General features: G+C 39.4%; 1 protein-coding gene across 4 annotated transcripts; it reads right to left on the reverse strand.

The window, feature by feature from the left end:
• On the reverse strand, positions 1 to 27,738 carry Steap2 (STEAP2 metalloreductase). 4 transcript variants are annotated; one of them, XM_010609546.2, is made up of 6 exons: positions 27,531 to 27,738; positions 8,149 to 8,274; positions 7,377 to 7,901; positions 5,651 to 6,178; positions 3,438 to 3,602; positions 1 to 1,482 (listed from the first exon to the last, which is right to left on the reverse strand). In XM_010609546.2, exons 3-6 carry the CDS (start codon positions 7,866 to 7,868, stop codon positions 1,195 to 1,197), a joined length of 1,473 nt encoding a protein of 490 aa, XP_010607848.1. In that variant the 5' UTR covers positions 7,869 to 7,901; positions 8,149 to 8,274; positions 27,531 to 27,738; the 3' UTR covers positions 1 to 1,194. The 4 variants fall into 4 exon arrangements, with proteins under 4 accessions (XP_010607848.1, XP_010607846.1, XP_033614453.1 ...); XM_010609544.2 differs by having other exon boundaries at positions 8,149 to 8,280; XM_033758562.1 differs by lacking the exon at positions 27,531 to 27,738 and adding an exon at positions 22,912 to 22,937.
• Positions 27,739 to 27,750: the final 12 nt, after the last annotated feature.

The raw sequence follows: 27,750 nt of genomic DNA on the forward strand, positions 1-27,750 counted from the left end.
ATGTAACTGGACTGTATACCTAAAATGTATAGATAAACTCATTGAGAGAAAAAAAAAATACCTTTGTACAAAGAGTCTCCAGCTTGGCACTGTGAACACAGTGCACGGGGACAGAGTGGTGAAAATCAGCACTTCTGGGATGTGATGCCTGGACCTGAATGCTCACGTTACCTTTTCCTAAGTAGCCTTGCGGGGGTTACTCTCCTATCCTTCAGTTCCTCTTTTGTAAAATAAGGATAATTCTCTGTCTCAGGGAGCTATTACATGGGCTAACACAAGTGAAATGCTTACAGTCATGCCTGGCACATTTTTCCCCAACTGAACATCAGTAAAATCATCTCTCACCAGAGCGAAGTGAAACAACAAAGATCAGTTATCAGATAACCTTGTATGTAAACCCGACATTTTCATCATTCCCAGGATTGGTACTGTATTAAACATATCAACTTAGGAGGTCAAATATTCCCGAGTTCTTTCCCTGATGAACAACATACTAATGCTAAAATGATATTTCTCTGTAATTTGATAGAACAAACTCTCTCATGAGCTATGGATTGTCTGTAGGTATTTTATGTCTTCAGTGGATTTCAAATATAATTTCAGGTTTGTCTTTTTAAATTTGTGTTCATACAGTCAAATTGCTTCATAAAATTTATAACATTCTTCAAATTCTTACATGAGAGGAGTATAAGAATATTACCATACACCCTTACATAGATGCTAATGCAATGTGGCCTTTTTAAATAAGGTATGATTGTGCATTTCTATTTTTTAAGTTGGATAATAATCAAAACCTTGCTGATGCCTCATAAAAAGTATAGTATTCCATTGAACTATATTCAAAGCTTCGAAGTCTGGCTTGTGAAGTGTTTTTAATATTTTGTTGTGTCTAGGTTATTAACTACAAATATTTTTGCTTGATTATGAAATACAGGAAAATAACAATGTTAAGTTGTGCAAAACAAAACAAAATTACTTAAATTCCCACAATACGTTGAATAAAACAATTAAAACTGGGAAAACAGGACAGCTGTGACAGCTTGAAGAAAATTCTGTCACAGTTTCAGCTGAAATCTCCTCTAACGGGTTTCAAACCACAGCGATTCAACAGCACACGTAACAACCGAACACAGAGGAGGCCATAAAAACAATGGTGTGAATAGTTCTTATGGTATCTATGAGCACCGATGATCATTACATTACTGTGACCCTCTCTGGGGAAAGATGAGGAACAGTTCCTCTAATACCTTCTTCTAGAAACTGGCTCTTTTCCCAGCCCTTTTTAATCCTCTTTAGCTTTCTGTTTATACATGGAAGGAGCAAAATGATCTTACCCAGAGTTACAACTGAGGGCAAAACAAGAGCAAGAACAAAGTTTGGTGGGGTATAAAATCTGTAGTACTCTTCTTCAAAAGCTCGTTTCCATCCATAAATTAAAACATGGAAAGTACTTATGAGCAGAGCAACATACCCAAGCGTAGACTTTCGGCAAGGAAAGAAGAAAAAGAATCAGTAAGAAACAAATTACTCAAATGCATATTCAGATATACTAAGTTTATATTTTGATATAACTACATTTCTTCAATTAAACTACTCTTTGTCTTCTACTGTATTAATAATTTTAGCCATTTCATATTTATATAATTTACTTGTTATTCACATACATACCTTATTTTACACAAATAAGATCATATTGTCTATTTTAAAAATCATTTAATAGTCTGTTTTACTTATTAAATCAAGAACATTTATGTCATTAAAATTTAAAACCTGTTAATGCTATATAATGTTTTATTTAGTAGGCATGAATAATTTCATCATTTCTTTTTGTTGATCATTTACTTCGGTTCAAACACTTTAACTACAGAGAGTGTCACTTAGGTTTTTTTTTTCTCTATTTCTCTTTATTTCCTTAGGATTGATTTCTAGTAGTGGCACTGTTGATCAAAATATCTTGTTTTTTCTTAAGTGTATTGATAAATAGTTTTAAACTTCTTTGTAAAATTATCCACATGCCCATTGATTGTGTATAAAATGTGTCCACACATCTAAGATATATATATATTATTTATATATATATATATATATATGAAACATACACAGAAATATTTAATACTGAAGAACATACATGTATCATCATGAGTATATGTATATAGTACATACACATAAATACATTAGTAGGAAAACAAAAACTCCTGTAATATAACTATGCAGTATAAATAGCAATTCAAACATGACATTATTGATCTTATTAAATGAGATTATTCAGTGCTTCAGTTAGGCAGTTTATAGGTTGAATTCTGAAAGTTCAGCATTCTTCAGTTCTATAAATTATTATGTTTAAGATTACTTACTATGAGAAATAGTCTACCTTACATAAAAGTAATATTACACATCAGTATTATGCTGTAACATCTGACTTTATTAAATGTAAACTCTCCAGCAGGCAAAACGTTTGCAATTACTCATCTAAATTTACAATAAGAGTATGCATCTTTCCAGCACCTTATATCATAGGGCCTTCTGTTCTTTTTTAGATGCAATTAAAGTAGCAGTTGGAAAAGTATTCACATTCTCTTTCCTGACGAAGAAAAATGAACTTAGAAAAAAGGTTATGCCTTTAATTTGAATGAAAATTTTAAAAGATTTCTACAAAAGAAAAGAAAAAGCTAAAATACAAAAAGTAAGCAAAGAAACAAAACAAAGCTAACTGTACCACCAAATTACATAATCCACATATTGTGTTGTAAACCATCTGGATATATAGTCAATACCAATTTTATGGCTACATAGTTAAAATATAAATTCTAGTTAAATTTTAAAAAAATGCAAACATAAGGTACTACCGGAAAAAAATTAATGTTTAACTTCTTAAAGAAAACATGGTGCTTTGAAATCCCTTTTTAGACGCCCCTATGACTAATTACTAAGTACTTATACTAACAAGCTCACAGGACTGGTGCTGGTCAAACGCCATTCACCTAGTTTAACATTGGTTGTCATTGTGTACATGCATATGTACATGCACACATTTCTTTAAAATATTCAGATTTAGCTCCTTTCCCCTTGAATTCAAATGGATGAGAATTTTTTTCCTGGAAAGATCAGATGACTCAACATGTAAGATAGTATTTTATTACTTTTGCTAAAAACAAATTGACTTTCACCATTGAATCTGGTCTAACACACTCTTCTCTCACTTTTTTCTCTTTTAAAAAAATCTTTATCCACCACAGTAGACAGTACTATATCGGACTTTTCCATTATGATGACGTACTGGTCTTTCACTTACTCACTAGAGGATGCTAAACTGGCCTCCAGCGAATTGTGTCCCAGAGGTACCTTCTGATAAGTACCTGTTTCATATTTAAAACTCAAGCTCACCTAACAATCCAGTCTATGCTGCCCCATACCTTATCAAACAAAACCCCACATACCTGAATGAAGCTGAATTCCCTCCAATTTAAAGCATTGCTCACAGAAGGGATGGAAGTGATTGCCAGGAGGGAGAGCAAGCCAAGACTCATTATGCCAAAGGAGATGTACATTTCAATTCTCCATACCTCCTCCTCATTCCAAGAGTTTTCAATATTTGCATGAACCTAGCAAGAAGACAAATGTGGATTTTCCTTATTTCATAGAATATTAACCAATTCAGCACAGAATTTACCTTTGATATAAGTACTAAGTCAGTTAGTTTAAACTTGATTCACTATGTTCAGCCTACTGGAGGCTCATTTTAACCTAGAATCTTGCTAGGAAATTTCTAGTTTTATTTCTGTATCTTCCCCTCTCACATGTATAATATATATATTGATTTATCTCCTTCTTCTTTCCTTGTGTCCCCTAGGAAGTTGGAATTTTCTGAGGATAAACTGCTTTAGAGCTGACATATTTATCCACTTCAATTGCTTCATTAATATACTTTGAAACTTCAGTTGTGTTATTTAGATGTAAAATCTTTCCAAATGTTTTCCCATTACATTGATAATATATATATAATCAAGTCAGGCTTACCTATGAGTTTGTGGTAGTTTTTGTAGAACTATACTCTAGAAATACCTACTGACAGACAATAAAATTAGACTATCAATCAAGGACTGGTCTCCTTGAAGTGAAGTTGATTTAAATATTCATGGCAGACACATTCTTAACACCATTTTAAGTTTGCCCATTTTCAGTTAACAAAACATAATTGAAATTTTTAAAAAAGCTACTTCTTTGCCAGTAGGTCCCTGAAGCAATCACACCAAGATCCTGAAAGAGCTCACAGAGCTCCTCTGTTAAACTTAAGTCTCTCACTGTCTTGTTCCATGTCTGTAGACTACAGCCTGGACCACTTTCCTTCCCAGCTAATTCATCTACTCGCTAGTATGTGACGTGTTCAGTGTCTACTGTGTCCAGCACTACTACACGCATGGGCCATAGACAAGTGAGCGACAGGAACTAAGATCCCTCTCCTCATGAACTCAGGTTCTAATGGAAGGCAAACAACAGTACATAAGATAAATTTAAAAAACACAAAGTGTATCAGAGAGTGGTACGTGCTACTAAAAACAGAACAAATAGAGGGGGATAAGTGTGAGGGTCTGGGAGCTCTCTGTCTGGTTCGAGGTGGGGGGCAGAATTTAGTGTCCAGTGGAGGCCTTGTCGAAAAAATGATATCTGAGTAAGCGATAGACGGGCATGAGGAAGCTAGGTCAGCACACATCAAAGCTCTAGGATTAAGCATTTTCAGAGAGTGAATGGCTTAGGGGAATCAATCTATTAACTTTCAAGAAATTGTTTTAGGCTTGAATAAAGCTTGAATAGTATGCACTCGGAGTATGATAGGCTGGCTTCTTGAAAATGCAAATGCTTTTAAACATTTGTTTTGATGCAATGTCTTTAGCTTGTATTGAAAAAATGCTACATCAAACAGCTTCAGCAAAAACGCTTATTTTACACTTGTGGAAGGGGATGAGATAAATCACAGTCTACCTTGTCACCAAGCCTCTTTTTTGAAGCTCCCCCTGAGATCTTTCTAGGGAGCTAAGTGGCAGGAAGGCTTCACCAGAGGAATAAGTATTTTTTCTACACTGTGTTGATAAGGGCCTTGTAGCAGTATCTCCTGTTTCATTGTATCAACAATCTCAAAACCAAAATAGAAGATCCACAGATACTCTTAGCCAGCAGAGGTGTAGTCTACTTTTTTCTCCTGATCTTAATTTCCTATTTTGTTTTATATTTTCACTGATTCTAATTTTATCATATATGTTTACGAGAGTTGCCTTGACCTTTATGGCCAATTATAAGACATTAAAATAATGTTAATCTAATATTAACAATGTTACTTTTTCAATAGTAAAAACAGTTCTTGAAATCATAACATTAAAAAAGCAGAAAAAAAAATCCCTGAAACACCTTAACTTCTCTGTCATATACAAAAAGGGGATGGTAGCTTCTTCTACCCTTAATGAGTTTGGAGTAGCCATATACTTCTTATGCAAAAAAGGTTACTGAAAAAGTGTTTCCCCTTCCTAAACATGACAAAGGAAAATTTCCGTTATGAGATATATAAAATTCAATGCTATTTAAAATCTTATGTTTTATGCTTCATATTGGCACAACATTTTACCGGGGTCAGATAAACGGCAAGGACATTCGGTACCTGCTGGTAAGCCATGTTGAGAAACAAGTATCTTTCTGACCTTCTCATTGGTAAGCAGAGGCTGTAGGCAACATGTACAACAGTGAAGAAAAAACTGAGTAGTCCCAGCTGTTTCCTACACTGTAACCAGGTCTCCAACCAGGGTGGAAATCTCCTATACTTGGTGCCATAGTAGAGCTGATAGGCAGCTGCCAGGAGGCCTGCTAAGTACACCAGGGACAGCAAAGTGATGGCGACAACAGGCAGGGTTTTGTTCACAATCTCGATAGGAATCTTGTAAAAGTCACTCTGCTGGCTTCTTGCATAAGGATGTATCACATCTCTGACAAAGGAATAAAGGAAGAAAAATGTGGCCAGGCTTATGGCTATCACCACCGGCCCCCTCCAGAGAGTAAACAGTCGCAGGGGTAAATTTTCAATTTCCCTGGCAGATGATAATGACCCCAAGTCAACAGGAACGAAATTCAACTGTCGGGCAAGTTCAATGACCTGCTGTCGAGCCTGGATATTGTTGCTGCATACATAGACCTGTGGGAAGACAAAAAAGATGCATCACTGCTATGTTGTTTACAAAAATGGCAAAGGTGGTACACCCTACCTAGTCTATGGTATGTCAGCTGTAACGGCCTGGAGTGATTGAAGTGGACATAATTTATCAATTGATAAACTTACTATTAATAGATTTAAAATAATGATACAACAACACAAAGGTTCTTGCCACTTGTGATGACATGAAAAAGAATGCAAACAATTCTAGCTGCAACCTAGGATTCCGTAACCTGAAAGTGAGAGGTTATCAAGACTCTGAGCGCATACAGTGACACAACGCTTTCCTTCTGTTACCTAAGGAATCCAGAAAACTGTCTTTATAGAAAAAAATCACAGCACGCAGGAGGCTGAGGCCAGAGGATGTCCACAAATTTGAGGCCAGCCTAGGCTACTTAGTAAGTTCAAGGCCAGCCTGAAATACACAGTAAGACCTTGTCTCAAAACAACAATAAATTATCATCACATTTAATTTTAGCATATAAGCACACTTTTAATGCTTTTAAGATACACTGTTTCACATATTTTCACACAGAAGCTCATTCCATACAGGCACTGACAGATCTTCTCATCTGCTCTATTCTTGAGTACGACAGGTACCATCACAGCCTTGTGTGCTAGAGACCTAAACAAGACTAAGAAACCCAGTTTGTCTCTACTTGTCCCACAGATCAAAACTGCTTACAATAAACGATACTATTTTATGTTCTATGAATATTTAATTTAAGAGATTTTCCTAAAGTAGTCTTCTTGAGAATTGTATTAAATAGTATTTCATTCAGAGACAGGATAGTGCTACCAAGTGACGGCAAGGAAGGAAGAAAGGGCAAAAGAAAGAGGGAAGGGGAAGAGGAGGGAGGGAGGCACAGAAGGAAGGAAGGAAAGAAAAATAATTTTTTGTTGTTGTTTCTATGTTCACCAGGCCAGGAGACACTCCAAACAATGTATCGTGCTATTCATCAGCCAGCCGTGCCTTTTCTATAGCTGGTTATGAAAGAAAAGTTCATGTTATTTTCTCAATTTTCCACATCACTTTGGGCATAGAACAGAGCCCTGAAGAGGTTAGGATGTTAATCTTCAAAACAACCACTGAGGGTGTCAGAATTTGGTTTTTAAATATCCGATATTTGCTTAACTACAAGATACCAGATAAATAAGAATAAAATCTAAAACTACATACCTGGCGGCTGGCATCTTTAGGTCCTAACTGAAGTGCCCAAGCTGAGATGACATTGAATCCTTTGACAACCAAAGAATCCGGAAATAACGAGGCCAGATATTCAGCATTGGATTCTGGAAATTGGTTTATCCTCATATTATTGCTCACATCAATCAGGATTTTCCCCACAAGCAGATGTCGCAGGTCCCACAGGGAGGTGTAATGTTCTCTATGCAGTGCAACAAAGATTATGTTTGTTTTTGTTAAAGCATCTTCATGATGAGTGACATCTACCACATGAGGAAAAAATTCAGATGCAAATTTAGGATTTCTACTTCCTATAACTACATGATAGCCACATCTAATAAGCCGAATGGTGAGGGATTTGGCAAAATCCCCACTTCCAATTACACCCACAGTGACTTTTCTTGCATCTTTGATACCATTTATGCCATTAGGCAAAAATGTTTCACTAAGGCTCTTAGGGCTTCCCATCATAGAGATCGATTCCATGATATGAAGTCTTCCAAGATCACCAGGAATATCCTAGAGGAGAGAAAATAAAACGCTCACCACTTATCTATCACCAAACATTCAAATACTGCCAGATGTTATAATAATGTACTGCGTTTCTCAAGGTAAAATATTGTGGGGTACTATAAAGTTATATGACCTAAAACACAGTAAGCCACAACTTGTAAGCAAAAAAGGATATCTAAATAGAAAAATTAACTGTCACAAAGATGTTCTGCTAGGGTGGGTCTTCTTGAGTCTTAATATGCACACAAATCACCTGGGAACCTTGTTAAAAAGTTGATCCTGATTCAGTAAGTCTCAAGGGAGGGCCAAGGTTCCGCATTTCTTCCAAAGGTGGAAGTGGTGCTGCTGGTCTGCAGGCTCTTCTTTGCGTCACAAGGCACTAAAGCTCAAAAGAAGAGACAAAAGTTTCTCAGTAGATTGTACAGCAGAAAATTCAAAATGCCACCAAAAGCACAGAAGATGACCTTGACACCAAATGATAGGTTGAAGCGAAACTTAAAGAAAACAAGTTTTTCTCAGCCTTGGGCAGTCTCCTTCCCCTAGACTACCACCCCTTTGCCCTGTAACTCCTTGTTCTGGCACAGATAAAAGTGGCAATAATGTCCTTGTACAAAGTTTATATCATCTTGTTCTCACAAGATTCACAAGGCTTTGTCTTCTTTCAAGGCTAAATTACAAAACTGTCTGCCCTTGTCCTGTTTCTTTATATTCATTTGACATCATTAAAAAGACAAACCCTATAAAACTAAAACCTTTCCTTTGTGCTCTGCTCTTCCTTTGAACATTAGTCTGCTGAGCCAGTGTTCACCTAAAACAAAGTCCTCCTGTTTCCCACTCGTCTCTCCTATCTCTTGGATTCTCTAACATTTCTGGCAACCACAAAGGGACTGGAAGCGACAGAGTTGCTGTCTCCTTTGCCTGCCCTGAGAGGGCCTAGGCTGTAGGAATCCTGAGACTTCTGAAATCACCAGGGAGACTTCAGCTCAGAGAAGGAATCGGCCTCCCTCCCACCCCCGCCAACCTGGAAACCACCCCCATCCCACCAGCACAAACCTGTCAGGATACAGGACAATTCTGGAGCATCATGCTACAGGACCATGGTAAGGTTTTCCCTCCCAGAAGCCAGACTGCAAGGGCAGTAGGGGGAGCCTGATCATCTGCCTGAGGTGCACTGAGTAATCCGACTTGGACTGAGTTAGAAGAAACCTACGATTCCAAGAGGAGTGGGAGAGGCTGGCAGCAAGAGTGGGTCACATAAGGGTGTGCCAAATAGACTCATAACCCCACCATCAAACCTGTCAGGATACAGGACAATTCTGGAGCATCATGCTACAGGACCATGGTAAGGTTTTCCCTCCCAGAAGCCAGACTGCAAGGGCAGTAGGGGGAGCCTGATCATCTGCCTGAGGTGCACTGAGTAATCCGACTTGGACTGAGTTAGAAGAAACCTACGATTCCAAGAGGAGTGGGAGAGGCTGGCAGCAAGAGTGGGTCACATAAGGGTGTGCCAAATAGACTCATGGGGAGTTGTACAAAACTGACACCAAGGTGTACTGGGTAGTCAGGCTCAGGGAGAGTTGGACTCCCAATTAGGAAAAAATTGGAAATAGGGAAATGCATATAAATAAATGAAACAACAAACAAACAAACAAATTAGAAAGTGCCAAAGAGGACAGAGCAAAGCAGGACAGTACAAGGTGTGCCATTCCCCTGGCTCAGCCCATTGCCAGATGCACACTCTGAGGAGATGGGTAGCTAAGCTGTGAACTTGAGCCACCTCAAGCCTGAGACACTGTACTGGGTGGCACATGGGCCAGGCCTGCGAGGTGGGTAGCCAGGGAGCTAAGATTAAAAACAGGCACAGAAGGAGGGACCACGCCAGGGGAATAGATGGAACAACAAAGGGGGAGGGAGCCAGACCTCACTGGGTGATTGAAATGGAGCACTGGGTGTGCTTGGGACCCAAGGCAGGTCTAGAGCCTTGATACTGGTGGCTGTGGACTATGTGCTCCAAGGGGTGAAACAAAGAGACAGGCAGGGCCTAAGTTTGTCTCCTCCCTGTGGCTTTGGGAGCCCCAAGGCCAGCACTTTCTCAGTGTCACCAGCCTGATGCTGCCTGCAGGCATCTGAAAGCTGGAGCAACTCCAGCCTGGAGCTGAATGGCCAAAGTTGAGCAACTAGGACCACATCCTGCCTAGCCTAAAGTGGTTTAATAAAAGGAATCAAACTACAAATACGACCTAATTGATAAGTGTACTTTTGGTTTCCAGTTTGAGTTGATATTCTTGTTTAATTAGTGTGCTTAAAATATTTCATGTGCATTGCAAATTCTTAAATTATAATTATAGGGTTAAGTTGCTCTTTGCTCTCTGTTGGTTGTGTAAGACCTAAAGTCTCACTTCCACTCCACGGAGCGTGAACAGCCGAAAGGCCTCCACGATGCTGGGCCCTAACACCCAGCGAGGCTCCGGGAGCTCGACGGAGAACGAGAAACCCAGGAAGGAACACACCAGCCTAGATGGTAAAAGACCTTTATTAGTCTGGCCAGACAGCACTCCCAGAGCCAGGTGGCTCAGAGAGGCAACTGCTCAGGGGCTGAGGTACTTTTTATAAGGTTTTTCTAAACAAAGAGTCAGGGAATTCACAGAACAAGACTGCAAACACATTGCTTATCTTATGCAGGAAATGTTCTAGGGTCACCTTTTGTCAAACCATTTGCCCCTGGGTGGGCTGTTAACCAAGGTAGCAATTAGCATATGAAGAAGCACAGTCTGGCCTATTAGCATGGAGTCACTTTAGCCTATTCAAGTCTTACAGTTGTAAGATAAGAGCACTGACTCAGCTTATTAGAGTTCTGTTGGTAACAAGTCAAATTTAAAATATAACAATCTGAGAACACAAAAAGAGAAAAGGACATTTTAAAATCCAAGTGGCTACTGCTAAGTTTGTTATAAAAGGTTTACAATAAGTGGGATAGAAAAAAATATTAGGATGGCTATGAGGTAAACTCTTTATATGAGAGGATTTTGTGTATGATGAAAGTTTTGTCCTGATAGATTTAAAAAAAGATAATGACAAGACTTGAAAGCTTACTTATGTCAAATAAAAGCTTATGGAAATAGTTTATAAAATAGATACAGGTAAAGGTATATAGACATGGTTGTTTGTTAGTTTGGTAGAGCTCAGGTTTTTCCTAAAGCAAAAGTGCTGGAGAAAATGATTTGCATCACAGCAGAGTATTTAAAGGAGAAAAAGCATCAAAACCCATCCCATTAAAATATACGTTTAAAAACTTTAAAAGAAGTAATACAAGGACTACAGAGTAAAGCTGACCCCCCAGAGGCTAACTATAAAATAAATTGGCCCTCCTTTGATGTTGTATAGCCAGCCAAAGGGACCATCGATAGAAAAACAACTGGATGTATATATCTGGTAGTGACTAGAGAAGGAAGTGCACTAAGACACTCAGATCAACTTTTTTAAAATTGACTCATGGCTGAATATGGTTCAGACCTGACCTGCTTGGCTTCAGCCCTGTTTAGAGCCTTACTGTTAGACACTTGTGGCCCAAGCTGAACAAAAGCCAAAAGGAGAAAATAAAATTACCCCTGCTAGTAGACTCAGAGACAAATTGGGGACAGCAAAGATTTTAAAGTATCCCCCAAAAATACATTTACTGTGACCAGGAAGCAAAGCTGGAGGCCAACTAGAGGCTCAAAAAAGTAGACCTGTTGGCATAAGGCTGTGGGAAAAAAGATAGAGATCACTAAGGGCAGAGACACAAATGCAGGCAAAACAGTAGCCAAACCAAGCCTAGCCTACAAATCGACCAAAGCTAGACTGAAATTAATGTGTGTGATGTAAAATTATGGGCACTAGAAAAATAAATGTCCAGAAAATGATGACATGATAAAATTTACAAAACTAAGAGGCTACCTGCTAAAGGCTGCTCTGCCCTTTGGAGAAACCAGATGCTGGTCTCTTTGGACTTTTAAGAACTGAAGATTATAAAGACTAGGCCAGACTGGGCTCTATCTCGTTAGGTTCCCACGAGCCCATGGTCACAATGAATATAGAGGCCAATTGACAGAGTTTATGGTAAACAATGGAGGTAAGTATTCAGTGATGACATAACCTATTGAGCCATTTTCCAAGAGAAATGTTACTACTGTAAAAGCTACCAGGGATCCAGAAAAGAAACTGTTTTGCCAGTCTAAAAGGTGTATTATAGATGAATGAATGAAAAGTTCAACATGAGTTTCTGTAAATGCCAAACTGCCCACTTGCCTTGTTAGGGAGAGACTTGTTCTAAAAGCTGCAAGCTGAACTACTTTTAGGAAAAAAAGGGATAAGACTTTAAGTCTGGCTCAACCAAAACCCATGGTGTTAACCCTTACCGTCCCACAGGCAGAAGAATGGAGACTATATTCAGATAAGTCACAAAAGCCAGAGGTAGATGAACTAAATAGACTAGCACAAGAGATTCCTGGGATGTGGGCTGAAGAAAACCCACTGGGGCTAGCTGTAAATCAAACACCTGTGATACCAGATCTAAATCTGAGTGCAAATCCAATTCAAGTTCACCAATACTTCCTCCACTGGGAAGCCACACAAGGCATTTAAGAACATTTAAAGCAGCTCTTAAAACAAGGAGTCCTGGCTAGATGCCAGTCATTTTGGAATACTGTACTCCTACCAGTATGTAAGCCAGGGACAAATGAGTATAGGACTTACACACTGTAAATCAAGCCACGGAGACAATTTATCAAACAGTACCAAATACATACACATTAATGTGACTTAATCCAGCAAATGCTGCTTGGTTTACCTGCTTAGATTTTAAAAGTGCCTTTTTCTCTTTATGCCTTGTGCTGGCCAGTCAGCTCACCTTTGCATTTCAATGGAGGACAATTATCCTGAACTAGGCTTCCCCAGGGGTTTAAAAACTCTTACAATCCTTGGAGAGGCACTAGCTACCAACCTCAAAGTTTTCATTACACCAGGGAACAACTGCACCTTGCTGCAGTATGTAACTGGCCTCCTTCTGGCAGCTTCAACCTGAGGGGACTATTATCAGGAAACCAAAGATCTCCTTCATTTCCTTTAGAGGGTTGAATATAAGGTATCCAAGAAAAAGGTACAAATATGCTGACAAAAGTTCAAATATTTAGGCTTCACAGTGACTCAGGGGGAAACCTAACTAGGCACAGAATGAAAACAGGCTCTCTGTGCCCTTCCAAACCCAATCACCTGGTGCCAAATAAGAATTTCTGGGGGCAGCAAGATTTACCATATCTGGATCCAAATTTATTACTTATGGATAAGGCCCTATATAAAACCACAAAGGTTGGGGGAGGAAGGACCCCTTCCTGTGAGAAGCTGACCAGGAGAAAACATTTAAACAAATCAATGAAGTTTTGACTAGGGCCTTAGATTTGCCAGACATAATCAAGTCTTTCTTGGTATTTGTCCTTGAATGGGAGGAAATGGTCTTAACTCAACTCTTGGGATCCTGACATTGTCCAGTGGCATACTTGTCAAAACAGCTACACTTTATGGGCCAGGATGGCCTTCATGCTTCAGGACACTTGCTGCCACTGCCCCACAGATGCAGGAAGCTGACAAGCTGACACTGGGACAACTGACTATTCAAGTACTACACTCAGTCATAACCTGAACAGACTGAAAGAACACCATTGGTTATAAACCCAAAATGACCTGCTATCAAGGGCACCTATGTAAAATTCTCTAACTCTAGAGACAATAAACACACTTAATCTAGCTACCTTGCTCCAAGTTGAACCAGAAGCCCCCACCCCATGATTGTATAGAAATCATAGATGAAATATTCTTGAGCCAGGAGAATTTCACAGATTACCCTCTGAGACCCAACTGTTAAATATTTCACATATGAAAGTAGTTTTGCACTAAAAGGGGTCTAACAGGTAGGACATGCAATGGTAACATTAGACCCTGTGGTAGAGGCCCAGATTCTGCCTACCAGAACCTCAGCCCAAAAGGCAGAGCTAATAGAATTGACAAGAGCTGTCTTACTAACAACAACAACAACAACAACAACAACAAAAAGCTAACAGCTATACTGACTCCAAATATGACTTTACAACATTGCATAGTCATGGGACCATATATAAGAAAAAAGGACTCTTGACTGCTTGAGGAATAAAAATATATTTAAAAATTTTATAGCTGCTCTAATACAGTATGCTCCCCTGCAAAAAATGGCTGTTATATCCTAGAGGGGGCACCAATGCACTACAACATTGAAAGCAAGGGAAACCTAAAAGCAGATAGAAAAACAAAGCAGGCTTCTATGGTAGCCCCTTGACCCAAAAGAGGGGACCTGTACATTCCCCTCATCCCAGAGCCTCCTCTCCCAGATATCTTGAGCTACTCCTTAGCTAAAAAAGTATGATTTTCCCAAGAAGCTAGAGACTGTATAAAGAAGAGATTAATAGAAGCTTGCTGGTGAGAGAAGAGCCTTTCTCAAAGTGGTGGACCCTAGTTCATAAAACAGTTCCATCAGGGGCCTCACATGGGAAAGATAAGATTAAAAACATTACTAGGCTGCCATTTCTATGTGCCTTGGCTATCACTGCTTGTGCTGTTTAGGAGAAATACTTAACCTGTGCCCCAAAACAACCCAAGGCAAGCACCCACCTGGCCCCTGAGTACCAAGAAAACAGGAGCTGCTCCATATAAAAACTAGCTTATGGACATTAGTTTAGGCCTACTGCACCAGAACAGAAAAGACACAAGAGTTAAAAAAAATTGTCATCCCAAAATTTGTACTACCCCTGACCTTAGAGTCAGACAACAGGCAGCATTCATAGCCAAGAGCTCACATATATGTTAAAGATAAAAAGCACACACAGCCTATTGGCCACAGAGCTCAAGAAAAATAGAGCATACACCTCCAAGTCAGGTACACCCCCACAAACAAACTTGGTGTTCTCTGTATGAGATTTTGTTTGACTGGCCACCCCCAATTATAAGCCAGAGTAAAGGCAATCTTTATAAACTAGAGAAACTGACCATTAAAAAGTAGATGCAGGGTTTAAAAATAGCCATGTAAGACATCCGTAACTGGGTACAAGAAAGAATGCCTATAACTCTGGCAGACCCAATACAGCCCTTCAAGCCCAGGCACTTTGTTTGGGTCAAGAAATAAAATCCAGCCACTCTGGAGTTCATATGGTATGGATCTCACACCATAATCCTGCCCACCCTCACTGCTGTTAAATTTGTGTCTTAGGTTTCCACAGTCAGTAAAGCCACATCCCAAAACAAGTGGACCAGCCAGGAAGATCCAGACCACCTGAACCAGCTTATCCCATACCGAGATCAGGCCACCACTGGAAATGACAGCCCTGTTCTAGTCATTCTGGAAACTGACCAGAAAACGAATATCTGATGCTTAAAGATTAACATAGAGTCACAATGACAACATAAGTTTCTTATCCTCTTTGTTATAATTCTCCTTTGCCACTTATCTCTACTTGTCAAAAATATTCAGTTGGCCCTAAAGGCTCTGACCAAGTGTCAACCTCTGCTTAGTAGGGAGCCACTCCCTTGTGACAAGAAAGCTGACAATAATGATGATGATGATGCTCTATTAAAACTTGCCATAGAATGCATCAAAGGAAAGAATGAAGCAGGACTTTAAGGAAACAAGTTTTCCCAGCCTTGTGAAGTCCTCTGTCCCTGATCTCTACCCCTTCCCTTATAGATATAACTCTTTATTCTGGTACAGATAAAATTGGTATGTCCTGTGAACAGTTTATGTCATCTTGTTCTCATACAATTCATAAGGTTCTGTCTTCTTTCAAGGCAGTTACAAAACTGTTTCTATAAGCTTGCTTGACATCACTAAAAAGATGAACCGCTTTGACCAAATTTACAAAACTAAAACCTTTCCTTTGTGGTCTGCCTTTGCTTTGGCCATTTGTTTGGTGAGCCAGTGTTCATCTAAAATAAAGTCCTCCTGTTTCCCATTGGTCTCTCCTGTCTCCTGGATTCTGCAATAGGTCCCAAAGCAAACAGAAGATGAAAAACTGTAGACCCATTATTTAAACCAAAACTGTCTAGAGTTGGATGTGGTGGAGTCTGTAAATTGTCTTATATACCTGAGTATCTAGTGACTCTCAGTAAATGAAAGTAAGGTAAATCAGCTAATATAAAAATGAAACTTGCCCCTTAAATAATATTTTAAGAAAAATAGGCATCCAAATATGACAAAGGATTAATTAAATACCATAAACTTCTATCATTCACCTTATATCCTGTAACTTTTTATTGAGAAATGTAGCTTCCCTGTGGAAAAAGGTTTGGTAATGTGTTTATGGTCTTAAATTACACAATACCTATTTAGTCATTCTTGTAATTTGCTGGCTGCAAAAATTATGATGTAATTAGTCTTCCCAGAAAAAAACGTCAGATTATTTTTATTCAAGTGACTAACATCTCAAATGCTCATATTTGTAATATCTTGGTCAGAAATACAAATCATTGCCATGAATCAATGTTGCTGTTGGGTCTGAATGAAAAATACTTCCAGTCAATCCCCACTGCATCATTTTGTTCATGTTAACAGCAGATGTAGAAGATTTAATGGGTTTTACAGACACAGTGGAATATTTCCGAAAAATGTTTTGTTTTGTTTTGTTAAATGAAATTTGAAACTATTAGGAAAATTCACCTTTTTACCCTAGAACTGGATCATATTCGATGACTTCATATACATCAATAATTAAACTTTAGATACAAAACACCAAGAGTAAATTAGTTAATATGTCACACATACGATGTTTCATCTCCATCCTATCTATGCTTTCCTGAATCCACACAACCACCTTATCAGACAAGTGCTACTGTCATGCCCATTTTGTGTTGAGAAACTGAGACATACAGAAAATAATAAATTTGTCTCGCGTCAAAAGTGAGAAGCGGGAAGAGTCTGGATTAGAACCCAGGCAGTCATCTGAAGCACATGTCACTGGGTGGATGAAAGGAATTTAAGAAAGGATTTTAGCAGAAATACTCCATTGTGCATAAATACCACATTTTCTTTATCTCTTCGTTGACAGACATATAAACTGCTTCTAAGATTTGGCTATTGTGCTGCTATATGATGTTTTTAACTCTTTCAGGAAGACACCTAAAAGGGAAATAGCTTGGCTAAATGAAATTTCTGATTCTAACTTTTTGAGAAATATCCATACTGTTTCCCATAATGGTTGTAGTAGTTTGCCTTGCCATCAATAGTATAGAAGGATTCTTTAACCCCTGCAGCCTCCCCTCTCCAGCAACTGTTACTTGATTTTTTTTTTTTCCCGGTACCAGCACTGTTATTTGATTTCTTGATGAGGGCCATTCTGGAGTAAGATAAGATCCCAGTGCCATTTCAGTTTACATTTCAGTTGGCCAGAAATGCTGAACATGTTTTCATATTTTTATTGGTCATTTATACTTCTTCTGAGAAGTGTTTATTCTTATCAGTTCCATTTTTTTGATTGGCTCCTATTTGCAGAACAATGGATACGTCTTGATTCCATAATGTTAAGTGAAATAAATCAGACAAATAAGCTTAAAGATCACATGATTTTTCTTATATAAGAACCCAAAATATAAATCAGGAGCAAAAATAAAAGATAGATAATAGGAAATAGGGAGATAGATGTTTTGCAAACAGGAATGGGACAATGAGAGAAGAGAGGGCAGGAGAGAAGGGGAAGAGGATGAGAAAAGATTATAAAGAGGATTAAAAAAGAAAGGATCTGGGGGTTGGTTATGAGGGGCCAGGTAGAGTTAGTTATGCTTGTATTAGGATATATTACTCCTTCCTCCTTCCTCGGCCATTCCGTTGTTCCTCAGCATTATACAGTGATTGTAATGTCTAACTTGGACCTTGCGAAATGGGACAACTCATCCTTTTAAAAGCTGTTACATATTTTCACATCTTTCAAGATGGAAGCCGTAGTAAAGTACCTGTGTTACTTTCCCTAGAGTAGCCCTCTCTACCCAGGGCCTGGGCTTCAAGGCACCACAGTAGTACAAAACCATCAACATACTGTTGGCTATCTGGGGAATCAGGAGCAGTTAAAGGATCCAGAAGTTACAAAATCAATGTTCATTTCACTTAAAAATTAAGAGAGAAGTAACCAATTTACCTACTCCCAGTTGTATACCTTACTAAGGATGAAAAAAGATTACTAGATTTACACACAGAAGTCCAAGTAGTCTATGTCTCAGGCCTGTGTTCTTCTAAATAAATACTACAATCTCTTGAGATACAAGAAATGCAAAATCTTTAAATTTAAATAACCATCAAGATCAAGACCTTGTCCACCTGAAAACTAAGGCAAATGTTACTTATTTTACAAAGCAACTTTAAACTCCTGTAAATCATAATATTAGACAAAAATACATTACAATCTAATAACATTGCCTATAAGCCCCCATTAAGCTATGTATTTTAGACATATCAATGGGTGACTATGGTCTAAGACATTTGGACCTTTTTTGCATAGGATTCCTAATGGCAAGTACTAACTGCACCCTTTAATAGTGTGACTGTGGCCAGGAAAAAAGAGTGATCTAATAAATGAGACTCAGTTTAGTTTTATGGATTGTAAAAGCATGAATGTGTGTGTGTGTGTGTGTGTGCCCACGCGCGCGCGTGTGACAGAGTGCAGAATTTTTAATGGCTCTGAAAGCAGCTTGTTTATTGTTGAAAGGATATAATGCCATATGCTTGTGTGCTCTTTCAGTTTGTGGTGTTTTCATATTGAATATTATCGTGTTTAACTTTCAAATGTTGCAGAACACATATTATGACTATCTTACAGATGAGGAAACAGAGGCTTGGAGAACTTTAGCAATTTGCCAAGAGAATGCAGTTTGTAATGACTGAAAGCAGCTTGTTTATTGTTGAAAGGATATAATGCCATATGCTTGTGTGCTCTTTCAGTTTGTGGTGTTTTCATATTGAATATTATCGTGTTTAACTTTCAAATGTTGCAGAACACATATTATGACTATCTTACAGATGAGGAAACAGAGGCTTGGAGAACTTTAGCAATTTGCCAAGAGAATGCAGTTTGTAATGATCAGCAAGGATTCAAACACAAGTCTTCTACCCTCTGCTCATTCCGAGAAGGCAGAGCAAGCATTATGTGGAGAATCTTAAACCTGTTTAGCATCTTCAAGTGCCAGCCATAATTATGCTTGCTATAATTACTAACTTTAAATAGGTAAAATACAGATCTCATCTTAGGATAGAACTCCAGCTACAACACAGATAAAATGTGGATGAAATAATTCCTACTTTTGGATGAAAGCCAGTGATCTGAATTTATCAATATTATAAAACAAAACATGATTGGTTACCGTGTAACTTTCGAAAAACTTTACTCAGCAGCCCATGCGTGTTCTGGGGACTCTGCAGACACGGTCAGGTGTGTCCTGCTCTTAGAAGAAAGGAAAGAAGAAAGCACCAAGAAGCATGTTCACGTCCCATTGGACTCATACCCAGATCTAGGAGCACCCTGTCACCCACCAGCTATCTGGTACTAACACACTGGAGCAAAAATCTCATCAATTTTCAATTTACTCACCTAGTATTTTGGATTACTTAGTTAACGGCTGAGATGAAGTTAACATTTGGGTCATCCATGAAAAATAAGATTACAAAAAGTGACTGTCAACATCTGAAGGAGGTTTGTCTCCTGAAGAATACTAAAAACCCTTTCTCCTTATCCTTTTTGTGGGCGATATTCATAGCAATCCGGCTGACCTTATAATTTGGCCCATGCATTCTTAACTGTTTCTTTGGCTTTGTCTCCTTCAGACTTAAAAGAGGACCTTATAATTTGGCCCATGCATTCTTAACTGTTTCTTTGGCTTTGTCTCCTTCAGACTTAAAAGTTACCAAGCTACCAAGATGACTATGCCAGGCGCCTAGGGAAAGCCTTTAGACAGACCCTCTGTAGAGTAACTGCTGATTACAACTACGAGATCCTCTTCAGCTGGAAAAAGCCAGAGCTGTCTCTGCCTTCTGTTCCCTCACAGCAGTTAGGGGTACTTCTTCAGAGTGGGGGATAGTGCAGATAAGTAAGATATCTTGTAAGCAGTTAGACAGGGCAGTCCTCCAGGGGCCAACACGGAGGACAATAAAGACACATTCACTGTGACCAGAATTGTAAAAGGAGAGGAACTACTATACCCTTGTGCTTCCCCTAGGATAAAGAGCAGTGATTGATATTCTAAATAGGTATCAATTACCTGGGTAGGGGGCCAAGATCTTAGCTTATCCTTTCCAGGAAATATCCCTGACCACCCATACTGAAAATCCTTGTATGCTTGCTAAGCGACTTGCTCCCCCATTTGATTCCCACTTAATATTACCTGGGTGACTGTACTTGTAATCTTATTGGTTGGTCGTGGTTTTGCCTCACCTCATGCCCACCTAGTAATTTTCCACTGGGTCTTATTGTTTAGTCCCACTTTGTACCACCTCTCCACATGGCTCTGCTGTATAAAACATCTTGGAGACGTGGGGTGAGTGGGCAACCCACTTTCCAGTCTCCCTTCTGCCTCTCTTCTGTCTTTCCCTCAAAAATTTTTTCCTATTCTTAAAAAAAAAATTAAAAACCTTACATTGTACATTTCTTTTGACAAGGACTGATAAAACTCTAATCTCAGGGAGACCGACTCTTGTGGTCCAATGGCAATTTATCTACACCATAGTGTGTTTTGTACATAAGAGATAAAGGGCATGGGAAGACACAGTGCTCACACTAAAAAGCCTTACACTCTCATTAGGAAGAGACAGGTTTATTTACAACAAAATACAACAAAAACCTCATCAGTATGTAATAAAGGACTAGATTATATGGTCACGGGATATCCTAGAAAGTGAGAGAAGAGAATATCACATGGTGATGGTTCAAGTTATTCCTCGCACGTGTATAAAAGTAATAAAATCTTATTTACCAAGTAACCCATAGCTCACATAAAATTTCCACAGATCAACTTAATGACAGTGCACTGTAAATACATTCTCACTTAAAACTAAAAGCCCTGAGAGTAGATTTGACTTTTACTTTAAAAGTGCTAGGGCACTGGTTCCCAAATAACAATTAAGAAATAGATGAAGAGAGTAGGAGTTGTTTCATAAAGTGATTGAACTTAAAGAATTGTCCTTTTCTTTGAGATTGTGTCTTTCCTACTTTAGGCCATTGCAATGTCCTTTTTGTTCATAAAAGAACATGGACAATAGTTGTTTAGGTTGGCAATCCTATGTAACTCTTTCCTCCTTTTAATTTTCCTACTCTGTAAATCCAACAAGTCTTAGGGCTACTGTCGTCATAGCCTCTTAGAAAGCTCTTTGACTTGCTGGAGGGAAAGTCTCTCTGGAGTGGAAAGTCACCCTGCATTGAGATCCCTGCCCTGTAGCATCTGATTCTAACACTAAGAGGGTAGGAGCACATTCTGCAGATAAAATATCAGGCATCCGAATCTCATTTTTAATAACAAGAAGGTGATTTTACAATTACAACCAATCTGTACATTTTGTTGGTATTTAATCTCACAAGAAAGCCAGTTTATGACAATCACACGTTTCTGTAGGGAGAAAGGTGGTTTTGATTTTAGGTTTTTATTTTTTGGAAGTTCTCAAGCCCTAAAGGCAAATCTCCAATTCTGCTTGAGCTAAGCGTGCGATTTCCCATTGCAGTGGTTATCACAGCACAGTCCTGAGCCAGTGGCATCAGTGCCACTTAAGTGCTACTAGAAATGTGAATTCTCAGTCCACATCCCAAACTCCCCACCCAGAGGCCTTTGGGGGTCATGCCCAGCAATCTGTGTTTAGCAAGCCCTCCACACGATTGCGATATGCGTCAAAGTTTCAGAACTACCCTAATTTCCTGTTTGCTCGAAGCTTAAAATCCACTAAGATTATATTCTTTCCCTTGGATGAAACTTGTATAATTTGAAAATCATTTTCTAAAATAATGAGTAAAATACAGTAGCAATTTTATTAAACTTTTAATTACAATTGCAAATGTTTATTAATATTTCAAACTTGAGCTCTACTGTCTTGTGTTCAAATTTTACAGGACTGAACCAACTGAAACATTTTCAGAAAATACAACATTATAAAGTTGGTTGACCCTGAACTTCCTAGAATTCTTGAAGAACCAGAGTTTTTGATGAAGCAAATTTGAAATAGTAATTTTCATAATATTTCTTAAGTTGGGTATGTATATGTACTTTTATATGGATATGATTTCATGACATTTCTAGGTCCTAAAAGCTCAAAAAAATTTACACTGCAATCACTAGCAGTCTGAAATGCAGGAAAGCAGTTTAATATGTATGTGTTTGGAAGAATTCAGCAAAAAAAAAAATTTCTTTTGGTTAAATTTAGTCCAAAAATTTAGTTAAAAATCCCTCCCCTCAAGGACTTTGGTTAACACAATTTTAGATCCTCCAATAAATTTAAACCACATCCCCCATGCCACTGTGTCCATTTTTCTCTTAGGTACAGGGCAGAGAATGCTGCACACACCGTTCCCACTCACAAGCAGAACCATGAGCCTCATGCACACTTGGGCTTTCATAAGACTGAGTTTAGTGCGATCCTGAACTATGCCTGAAATGAAGCTGGACATAGCATATTACAGCACGGCTAAAATAACTTTCCCATCTGATAATCTTGTGGCAGACAGCAATTTGAGATAAAGATACCTACCCCTATGGGCTAGCAAATAAAGGATTTTCTGTATTGCAGTATTTCACAAGTAAATAGTTTAGTACACTAGCCTCCCTGAAGTTATTTCCCTAACTTCAATCCCTTGTCCTTTAAGAGGCTATACATATCTGTAGTTACAAGCAGTATGGATGCCCACTAAGTGCCATTAGCTTTAGGTGCCATATCTCTGGTGATTGCTACCAATCTAGGAGTCAGCCCACCATCAAAGATGATAATGATACTTACCCATCTATCTGTCCATCCATCCATCAATCCATCCATCCATCCGTCCGTCCATCTTTCCCTCTACTCATTCATCTCCATTAACCTCTCCAGCCTCTTACTCAGCCCTGTCCACTCAGCACTTGGATAGGTGCTGATCCTATAATGACACCAAACAAGCATTGGCTTCTGGCTCTCAGGGTCAGCGCAATGAAATCAGGAATGTTGAAGCATACATGGCAACTTTAAAAGAAAACAACTAAGCATTTTATTTATATATAACAAATTAATGACTTTCGGTTACAGTTAAAAGTTAATAATTTTAAGAAAACTGGCCATAGGCAAACCCCTCTTTAAAAAAAAAAGATCCTACTTCTTCAGTGTTCTGAAAACCCCACTGCCCTGCAGTGTGACCAGTTGTGTTACGCTTGGTGTTGGAGTAGTCCGGAGGGTCCCACTGTTTTGGAAGGGTTCAAGGACAAACTACATTCAGAGCTGCCTCTTCCTAAAGCAGTACTTCCCTTCCCCAGCAGCACAATGGAGTGACTGGGGGAGATTTAAAACACGGGTGACCCTTGGTCACCTCACTGACTTGCCACCTCAATTTTTATTTAATTGGTCTGTAGTTGTACCTGGACATCAGGATTCAAAAAGAAAACAAAAAAAAGAGATCATCACGTGTGATGAATATGCAACCAAGATTGAAAACAGTGCTACTAAAAGATTTAAGATTTAATCTAATACTTATTTTGCTATTTGGAGACAACAGATATGGCTTCTTGACTCTCATTATGTCCACTTTGATTGTTTGTAACAATAAAACATAATCTCAGTGATACTGTAACAGTTTCCTTTGATTGTAGGAAGCTGAAGAAAATGCCTGCAGTCCATTCCCTGTTGCTCCTCAGGCAGAGGCAACATCAGAAGAGCCACTCACCCTTCTACAATTTCCCCTTTGCTTTCTGGGAAGTGTGGTACCGCCATTCCTCAAATGTATCATCTCGCTGCACAGCACGCTCTGTTCCTACTCTTTCATAATAATGCAAATTCAGATATTCTGATGTCAGAGTCTCTTCTTTCTCTTAGAAGGGGCTCCTCAGTTCTCCTGACATCAAGGGTCCTGCTGACTTGAGCAGACCAGGTCTAGGTCTGGGGGAAGCTAAATTCTGCATTTCTCATAGCTCCTAGGTGACACCTGTGGAGCTGATCCGTGTGCTAAACTTTGACTAAAAAACTCTAAGGTTCACCTATATTTCCATTTGATATTATTCACAAATAATCTACATTAAACAGTTAATAAAACTATGTCATTTACAGAAAGTTTTGCTTTGTGGTGTGGAGGTGAAAGGACCAGAGTAGGCTTCTGAAATCACTTTGATTCTCTTTCTCTGAGTCTGTTTGCTTAAGTGGAAAATAAAGAAGCTGTAGTTGACTCCTAGTCCTTTCCAACACTAAAATTCTTTTGCTTGTACTACTAATATAGTAATGGTACAGCCCCACTTTATATTTAGCACTTCAATTATAGGAACTGCATTTAGAAGCATTCTAATTAACACATGGGTTCCTTGAAATTTCAAGGTCACAGCTTTCTGTGACATTTGACTTTCTGTATGCATTTAATATCTGAGAATTAGTAGTTATCTAGGTAAGAGAATTCTACTACACCATGCTACGTGGCCTCCTAAGGTTTTCAGTTTAGAAGGATTCCCTGACATTTCTCTAGCTGAACAGTAAGTGGTTGTGCTAAGTTAATTTTGAAAAATACAGCTTAATTTGCTTTGGGTAGAAATATCTAGGGCATTAATTACTGCATTGAATGGCAGTAGCTTGGAGCTGTCCTCAAAGATTCTGAGGATATTCACAACCCGCAGGTTTGGGTAGGTTATCAAGAAAATTCACTCCTCCAGAGCTATGACATGGGGCAGCTGCATTTTCTGTAAGCCCACACGAGTCTTCTTTGTCTCTCCTACAACACCAACTCTTCTGAGGCTCCTGGCATCACCATTTCCTGTCTCCCATCTCACTGATGTCATCATTGACTTTCAGCTTATTCCTCATACCACGGACCCACAGAACACACACATTGTTTGTACCCCCAGTAACCGTCACCCCTCTCCAGGACTTAAACCATTCAGTCTCAGGCCCCTGGTTTCACTGACTTACTCTTCAAAAACAGTAAATTTCTGCCTCTACTCCACCGCAGGCATTCACTTCCTGGTACCACCAATAACTATCTCTTAGCCTTCCAACAATCTTCGTTTAAATATTCACACTGATAAACGTAGACAGCAACTTATCTAGGGACCTCACATTACTTTTTCTCCTCCCCAAGCATCTGCTCCTGGTTTCTTTTTAAATGTAGGCTGGATTTCAGAGTGTATATAAGAACCACTCCTTTGAAAAAGATCCTCAACTCTCTTACTCTCCATCCTAGCCACTTGGCAAAGCGCTAGCCCTGGAAGAAATCAGCTATCCGTGCTCTCTGTATCTATATCCATGTTGGTGAAGGTGGCTAAAGAAAAATCAGATACTGAATGGACTGATGAGTTTCATCTTAAATTCACAATCATCGGCTGTACCTACCGAAGGCTAGTCTATCCAATTCTGTCTTGGAAACTCTCCCTTTCTCCCTCCCAAGGACTATGGTATGTCCTTTCTCAATGACAAATTTAACAGGTTCAAAACCAAACTCTTTCTCCACCAGACTTGCTCGCGTTCACCCCAGTTACTCTTGCCATTACCACCAGTTACTCAAGACAGAGTACCTGGGAGTCTTTCCCTAGGCCTTGCTTCCCCTCATCCTTGACATCAAATTCAACACCAACACCTGGTCTTCAAAATATTTCTTAAATTCCTCTCCAATGACAACAGCCTCTTCCAGGGTTTATCATTTCTTGTCTGAGCTCTGCAAAATTTTTGTTTTTGAGACGGTGTCTTGACAATTGCCTGGGCTGGTCTCAAAATCCCAGGCTCAAATGATCTCTCCGCCCCAGCCTCTCGAGTAGCTTGGCACACACAACCTTATTCAGCTTGCCAACATTTTTTCAAGGGTCAGCCTATCTTTGCCTTTGCCCCTTTGCAATCATTCTCCACAGAGCAACTCAGGTCACTTTAAATGCAATCATTAAGTGTCTCTCCTCTCCTTACAATGAATGCGTTCTTGTACAGATAACCACACGCAACTTCCTGACCATGAGTACATGGTCCTGAATGCACTAGGCTCTGCTCACCTCTCTAACGTCTTCCTGTATCTTTACCTCCCCATTTCCCGGCCACAGAACCATTTTCCTAGATATACATAGGATCAGTTACTTTCCCTTGCTGGGATCTTTGCATGTGCTTTTCTGACTCCAGAAAAATGATTCACTCCAGTTTTCCCCCTTTTCCTTTCAGCCTCTGTCAAATTTCCTTTGTAGCTATTTTAGGTAATGACTTATTTACTGTTTACTATATCCCCCGTCAGACAATAAGCCCCTCGAGGGCAGATCCACGTGTGTCTTGTCCACTACTATTTCCACACTTTTTGGCACACAGTAAGTAGGCATGCAATAAATATTCCCTGTTAGTGAATCCATCAAAAATGTCAGGGTAAATGATATATGAGAGGTCTCTATATCAGAGCTCTCTTTTTGCTGATCAAGATGTATAAGCCCAATGAAAACAAGGGATACATCAATGTCTCTGTTTCATCAATGTCATGGTTACAGGCTGAGGTCCAGACTATATCCTTTATCAACCCACAGGCCTAGTCTTTCAAGTCTTGGGTGCTTCCTCTTTTTCACTTTTTAATACAATTTATAATCTTTTCTTTAAAAAAATCTGCCTTCATCTGTGCTCTTTTACAGCACTGAAATACAGTTACGCACACAAGTGCGTTTCTCCATGGCACCAGTACAGTAATGAACGATTTGGACAAAGCTTCTCTTGTGCCGCCTCCACAAGGGCTCATGGATCATTACTGATTTTGTCTCAGGCCCGCACCTCCACAGGCTGACCACTAAAAAGCAGAATCTACAGCCATCCCCAAGCCAGCCTGGGTAGTTGCTCTTAAGCTACTAAACATCTAGAATAGGTAATGTTCCTTCTTCAAATATCTACCAGTTTTTAAGCAAGACATAGAGAGTTGAAGAGACCAAAACAGCATTACAGGATGAAAAAACGAAAAACCTGCGGGTCAACAAGATGAAGACATAGTAAACGAAGAGAAAGGAGGTAGGGAGGAGGTGGAGAGGACTAAAAAGGTTCGAGGGAGGGGGCTGCTAACAGTCTAGAGATTAATCTCTCATGAGGGAGGGGTGGAGACAGGGAGTCTGAATTCTATTTCTCTTACAGGGACGAACGATAATTAACCACGGCCTGGAATAAGTTTCTCCATCTAAAAAACTACCTGCCTGAGGAGTAAAAGCTGACATAAATCTTTCCCCACAGGGTGGGGTAGATAATAACAGACAATAATTCTCTTTCTCTCTGCTCTATTTTCAGGGCAGGATTTTTAGGGCATAATTTTCAACAAGTTTTGGCTGAGCTGAACACAAGGCTGTATGATAATTCAGGGCACTCAAAGAGGAGTCCGTTACTTCTCACCAGTACGGCCTACACATCACCATCACACTACTGGGTACCAGGACTGCTAGGAATTTTACCTGTTCTCGCAGCAGCGCGGCAAGATCACCGGTGAAATGCACCGCATCAAGCCCAAGCGGCCCGAGACCGTCGGAGAGGCCAGAGCGACCAGCCTGTCCCGCCTTGTGGGGCACACGCTACCTGCAAAAGTCTCTCCCGGCTCCTGGGCCCAACCTGAGGCTCCCCCAGCCCTGGGAGGCCGGGAGGTGCGGGGGCGGACCTGGGGTGCGGACGGCCCGG

Source organism: Fukomys damarensis, unplaced genomic scaffold (assembly GCF_012274545.1).
Source record: "Fukomys damarensis isolate Sample0158 unplaced genomic scaffold, DMR_v1.0_HiC HiC_scaffold_4, whole genome shotgun sequence".
NCBI lineage: Eukaryota > Metazoa > Chordata > Mammalia > Rodentia > Bathyergidae > Fukomys > Fukomys damarensis.

Excerpts from the sequence above, each read along its gene's own strand:
- Steap2 (XM_010609546.2), bottom strand. The coding sequence starts at position 7,868 with ATGGAATCGATCTCTATGATGGGAAGCCCTAAGAGCCTTAGTGAAACA. Across the intron at positions 6,179-7,376 it reads CTAAAGATGCCAGCCGCCAG|GTCTATGTATGCAGCAACAA; the intron begins GTATGTAGTTTT and ends GTCTTCCCACAG. Across the intron at positions 3,603-5,650 it reads TCAACATGGCTTACCAGCAG|GTTCATGCAAATATTGAAAA; the intron begins GTACCGAATGTC and ends TCTTCTTGCTAG.